The 6,213-nt window shown below is 40.8% G+C and overlaps 1 protein-coding gene across 1 annotated transcript; it reads right to left on the bottom strand.

Annotated features, from left to right (window-relative positions):
• Nucleotides 1-987: 987 nt before the first annotated feature.
• Nucleotides 988-5,589, bottom strand: LOC136496326 (uncharacterized). The gene is made up of 8 exons (XM_066491974.1): nt 5,291-5,589; nt 3,598-3,770; nt 3,400-3,462; nt 3,185-3,251; nt 2,964-3,064; nt 2,310-2,354; nt 1,686-2,147; nt 988-1,440 (listed from the first exon to the last, which is right to left on the bottom strand). Exons 2-8 carry the CDS (start codon nt 3,727-3,729, stop codon nt 1,270-1,272), a joined length of 1,041 nt encoding a protein of 346 aa, XP_066348071.1. The 5' UTR covers nt 3,730-3,770; nt 5,291-5,589; the 3' UTR covers nt 988-1,269.
• Nucleotides 5,590-6,213: the final 624 nt, after the last annotated feature.

The raw sequence follows: 6,213 nt of genomic DNA, 5'->3' as shown, positions 1-6,213 counted from the left end.
AACAAGTTTATAAAAATGTACATTAAATAAGATGTATTGCTTCATTCTCAGCCGATAGCGGTATGGCCGGTGTCGACTAGTATCGGCTGATATTGATCAATATTGTGACCAGTACAGGAGTCTAGCCACCTATGCGAGATATATCTGCGGGTACCAAAATGGTATTGATATATCCTTGGTATTGCCTTCGTCTCAAGAGCATCTCCACTGACCAGTGGTCCTCCGATACCTCATTCTATCGTTAAAAAATATTTCATTTTGGGTTAACTTTTTTTTCTTACTCCAACAGTCCTTCAATATATCTTCTTTTTTACGACCACCAATGTTCCCTCCATCTCTAAAAAAAAAAGAGGAGTTACGTCCCCCCAATAGCACCCGCCTCACCCCATAACTTTTCATCCATTTTTCTTTCTACACATTTGTGGTCCACACCTTTCATATAAGTATCGAGTGAGATATATTGACTATTGCTGCAGCAACTCGCTTAATATATATAAAAAAGGTATTGGGCTATCCTAATATCTACATATTCGAGAATAAATTGTTGGAATATTGTTGGAGATGCCACACGTCTCACTTTTCGGACCTAAGTAGTGAGATGCATGATCACACGTCCTACCTAAGCAGATGAGTTAAGCGCACTCTCTAAAAGAGAGAATTCAATAGCTCAACGGAATGAAAACGTTGAGTTTGTAATTCTAGCGATTTGTCGTTTTCATTGTATATTGGAGCCTTGGAGGTAGACCGCATCAATTTTTGCTGCATTTTGCACAAGTTTTCTTAGGTTTTGGATCGGAAAATTGTTTGGAATAAGTTTCATGATAGTAAAATAGTGTCCAATTTATTTCTTCGAAAAATCCCTTGCCATGCTACCGACTTAATCGAATCTGCATTTTCAACAGAGCCACAAATAGTCACTCCAGCGTACAAAGATGCATATAGGCGCGTAAAAGTTCGTGTGAGTTCTGTCACATACCATGCACCGGCTGAATTGCCATCACCATATATTCTATATATAAAAGGTTACTACAATTTACTTTCTGTACTTAACAGAACGACATTAGCACATATCAGATCTACAAAATGGTAAAGGATTCCAACACTTGTGCAAGCTCAACTACAGATATTATTTCTTGAAGTTTCAACCTACTACCAAAGAATTAATGGAACTATATGCCTCGCAGTATGTACATCACTGCAGATAGAAACCAAAAAACTAGGTTTCAACGTCAGGACTCATTTCCTTGTCTGCCCACTTCCTGGATTTGCTCACTTGAAAAAGAACTTCCATATCTCCCTGTCACACACCTCAGTCAAGAAGTGGCCACCAAGGACACCTTCCTCTTCCATCAGAGCTCGAAGCTGCCTGGCGCCACCATTGGAACCAACCAAGTTCTTCTTGGAAGCCACGTACAGGACTCCATAAGGAGGACGCAGGCACTGCAAGAGTTAGATACAGTTTGACAACAGACCCAAAGTCAACATCTCAGAGGTTACAGAGAAACACCGTTACTGACAATGCTTCATATCAGCGTCTAAGGGCAAAAACACTCTAGGTATGGTTCTGATCAATGGAAGAACCTAATTAACTTCAAATGTTGTGCTCTATTGCTATTTCAGCTACACTCAGAGAAATATGTAAAAAAAAAATGCAGATATGGCAAAACGGATTCTGAGGAACTGACCTTTGAAATAAGCGCATAGAGCTTCTTCAGAGAGTTAACTGCGTAGGGGACATCAGAAATCAAAATTACATCGTAGCCGCCATCTGCTTGGCCGGTCTCATTAGCCCTCTCCCATGCACGGCTACCAGAAAGCTTCCTAGATCTTCTGGGGCAGTAGTCATGACCAACTATACTGCTTCCATCATGACTACTGCAGCCATCCATAAAATCATCCTCAGAGAAGCTGAGGTTTGTTGGTGGCGCGGGTGGCTGCACAACTGAGAGAATTGTTGGGAGTTCATCCCACTCTCCAGCATAGAAATGTACATTTGGAGCCAAGAGCTGCCTAGATGGTGTAACAGGGCTCTCTGATGGTCTGTTCTGTCTGTCCCGAGCCTGCTCAAGATTTGCAAGAACATTGGGTATTGTTCTGCACCGTATGGTTTCTGCATTTATGTCCTGAAAGTGAACTGTGGATGCACCCTGCGAGTAGCATTTAAGCAAGTCAGATCATTGCTCTCCATGCAAGAAAAAATTCTTTCAGCTCCCACCATGAAGAGAGATGTAAATCTAATTGAAATAAGCATATTCCCTTTACTAATTCGACATTATCATGATTCATGAGTAGTGGAAAGATGAATACACCTTCAAGCAGGCAAAAATCCCGGAGAGGCCAGATCCACATCCAAGCTGCATCAATAACAATAATAATAATAAAATCATTAAGTGTCCATATATAACTACAAAAATGCCCATGCTGAAAATCTAAGGCTAAATATTGACAAAGTATAAGAAACTACTCCCTCCGGTCAAAAAATACACTTGTCGCATTTGACTTTCCATGGTCTTCAATGCATATCTTTGACCACTAATTTCTTTCGAATATATTCCTAAAAATCCTTCACATTTATAAGAGTTTGCGAGTATTCTTTCAATACAGTTATACATATATAGTTGCATGTTTTCAAACTAAATAATTTAAAAGTATATATATTTGTAGTTTTAAAGTTTGACTAAATCTTGTCCTAAACAACATGTTTTTTGACCAGAGGGGGTATATGACTACTGTACGTTAGTTTGTTAGCGCTAATTTAGAAATTCCATTTAGTAGATATAAAATATCAAGCTCAAACTGTCTAACACTAGCTATAATTATGCATGCATCCAGATTGTCCTGCTGGAGCATACAGTGTGCTCTTATGGAAAGCAAATACAGGAATATACATCAACCAGGTCAGTAGTGAGAACTAATTAGATGAAATAACAAGCTAGATCCATAAGTTTTCTCGCAGGAGTTACCTCTAGAACCCGCTTGCCCCTGAAGCTCAACTGGCCATCACGGATCTCATTTTTAAGAATGTTGACAAGAGTAATGGAACTCTCCCAGTATTTCAGAGTTCCTGAGGAAAAAAGGGAAAAGAGTATGTTCCATAGTTAGATTACAATGATAAATCTTTCTGACAAAAAGAAAGCATTGACAAAGGGCATAAGTGTTGCATGCTTATTTGATAGAAGGTTACCATCATATTTTGATGATGCTACTTCAGAAGGTGAGAAGGCTATCATATCTGCTACACTGACTTTACCCTGAAGAACAAAAACATATGTAAGAATTGAAGAATTGAGTATTAGAATTAATAGCATGAGACCTTTGAGTAATGGCTAGCAGAATCAAACAAAATGTATTCCCAACCCAAATTCTAAAGAAACAGAGCAAGCTGTATTCACTGCTAACCTTGAAAATATCAAGACCTTGCACATCAACCTTCTCTCCAGCATATTTGTATGGATGAGCACTCTGAAAAAAAGTTTAAAGCATGAAAACAGTTTTAAAAAAAGTTTAACACCATTTTTTGCAAGAAAGAAGAAAACTTATCTCCTTTCGGAGTCCAATATACAAATTGGTGGGGGGGGGGGGGGGGGGGGGGGGTACCTTTGAGGGGATTATTTCAACAGCTGGTGATGGTAGCTGCAGATCCTTCTCAGATATAATTGGCACACAACTAGTGGCCTTGCTGGGAAGCAAGCCAGGGAAACACTGAACCAGTAGTGATGGTGCCTTCATTGCGCTACAGCGCTACCTTTTAATCTCAGATGTTAACAAAGCTGAAAGGAGGGAAACAATATTAAGTTTTGTCTTTAAACAAAAAACTGAATAATAAATACGCTACAAAAAAATCACATGAAGAATCACAACTCTTCAACATGAAAGATACTTCTAAGTAAGCTTCCACTCCCTGACCATTAATCTCCAGCTAAATCTGGAAAAATTGCTATCTACATTGTTTGCTACAGTAACTATCCTGAAGTTAAGCAAAAATAGTTTCAGTAACAATAAAAGCTATACGAGATAATTTACAAGGAGTAACCAAGCACCAGAAGTAGCTGAGCATCGACGAACAATTTACTGTATTAATGTACATTCACTGTCTGATACATAGTGACTGTTAACGAAGTTTACAATCCCAGTGTTAAAGCCAAAGTATCTGCTAACGAATTCGGCAATCCCACCGTTAAAGCCAAAGTAACGGCTAACGAATTCTACAATCCCACCGTTACAGCCAAAGTAACCCAAACGCAAAAAATTAAAATTATACTCTTTCCAAAAGTGCCTGATAGGCATACCATTACAACTATAGCACCAGATAAAGGGGAAGCTATATGTCCTGTGCTATTCTCTAGGACCAACAAAAACACTGGTACTCAGAATGGGCACACCAACAGAATGGCACCTCCCTATTGGGCAACAAAATCGGGCACCTTTCATGAGTACCTCAAAATTTAAAACATACTGTGAAGCTAACGATGTCATTGAATATCGATCTTGTACCAACCCAACCTCTGAATCTGCAAAAGTGGCGCTGCAAAAGTACCCGACTAAAAAGCCGCCTATCATCTTTCCCACATAAATCTAACCATCATCCATATTTGGGGAAGTTCAAAAATATTACTACTCCTACATCTTTCTGCGCAAATCTGTCATCTTCTAGAGACTCCAACGAGGGCTATGGCCAAATGAAAAGGAGCATGATATCCCATAAAGCAGGCACAAAATCAACACAGCATCTACAGACCATTTCGTGCAACTTCTCCCACAAACTGAACAAAATCTAGCTGTAATTTAGGTCACCAGCCAATAACCGGCACAATTTCTGATGATAAGCCGTGAATGAAAGAACTGGAGTACTGCTACTCGAACAATGCTTGCTGCTTCTGCACATCAAAGTCAATTTTGTAAACTACGACAGTCTGAAGCCACGTTAACAAACGAACACAAACCAAAAGAGGGGACAGAAAATCCAAATCCACATAGTGAAACCTAATTAAATCCTTAAAACGCTGCTACCTTCTCACATAAACAGTCAATATCATTCAGATCACACCGTAAAAGCAAGCAACCAAACAAACAAATCACACGAGTACAAATCAAGCCAAACGCTCGAAGTAGCGCTCCGAAGCCTCCAAGAAAAAAAAATCCCTTTTCCCTAAAAAAAACTCGAACCGTACCCTGAGGAAACACCAGATTCTACCGTACCCTGCGCCGTTCCGGCCGAACCCCCACGAAATCCCCCGAAATCGAGCCTCCAAAAGTCAGGAACCTGCGCCGACACGAACGGAGAGATTACCTCTTCGATCGGAGCCCGAGGTGCGCCCTCCCTCTTCCCACACCTTTCCTCCCTCCCTTGTCCGAGAACCGCGACGAATCGGGCAACAGCGAAGATCCCTCCCGTCTCGTCCTCTCCTCAAATCAAATCAAAACGCAGCTCCGATTCCCCGGTCAAAAAGTCAAACCGCCGTCTAGTCTGCAGCGAGGGGGGCGCCGGGGCGAGTATATATACGCAGCAGGAAAGGAAGGTGGGGTGGAAGTTTCGCCGCTTCTGCTACCATGGCTGCTGATTTCACTCTACTCCTGTGACAAGTGCCGTTTTTTTTTTCCCTTCTTTTCTTTGGTGCATCTTGCGATTACAATTACCGGATTGCCCCGGGAAGGTGTTGATCTGGTGGAATGGAATATACCGCGCCGCGCGCGGGGGAGTGTGGGTGTGAATCCCGAGCGTCGTTTTCAGATGTGCGCGGTGCGCCGGCGCGGCTGCTTTTTTTCAGTTTCCGTCGCCTTCTTTATTAGGCCTCGTTTAGTTGTCAAAAAATTTTACATAGTAACTATCACATTGAATCTTGTGTCATATGCATGGAGTACTAAATATAGATGAAAAAAAAACTAATTACACAGTTGGTCGAGAAATCACGAGACGAAACTTTTGAACCTAATTAGTTCATAATTAGACACTAATTACCAAATACAAACGAAATGCTACAGTGAACCAAAATTCAAAATTTTTTTGATCTAAACGCACCCTTAATCTTCTGCCTTCTTCCCCGTTGTTTGTCTGCTCCGAAATGTGGCGTGCCGGAGGACGGTGGCTCGGGTCAACTTGGGCACAGTTTGGTTGCCGAATTTTTTTCGGCAAAACAATACTATAGTGTTTTATTGTTATTTGGTAATTAGTGTCCAATCATAATCTAATTAGACTTAAAAGATTCGTCTCGT

Source organism: Miscanthus floridulus, chromosome 12 (assembly GCF_019320115.1).
Source record: "Miscanthus floridulus cultivar M001 chromosome 12, ASM1932011v1, whole genome shotgun sequence".
NCBI classification, from domain to species: Eukaryota; Viridiplantae; Streptophyta; class Magnoliopsida; order Poales; family Poaceae; genus Miscanthus; species Miscanthus floridulus.
This window is presented reverse-complemented; position numbering and strand designations above follow the sequence as displayed.

Coding starts and splice junctions, on each gene's coding strand:
- LOC136496326 (XM_066491974.1), bottom strand. CDS start 3,729: ATGAAGGCACCATCACTACTGGTTCAGTGTTTCCCTGGCTTGCTTCCC. Junction 3,463..3,597: donor TTGAAATAATCCCCTCAAAG/GTACCCCCCCCC, acceptor ACTTTTTTTCAG/AGTGCTCATCCATACAAATA. Junction 3,252..3,399: donor AAGGTCTTGATATTTTCAAG/GTTAGCAGTGAA, acceptor TTTGTTCTTCAG/GGTAAAGTCAGTGTAGCAGA.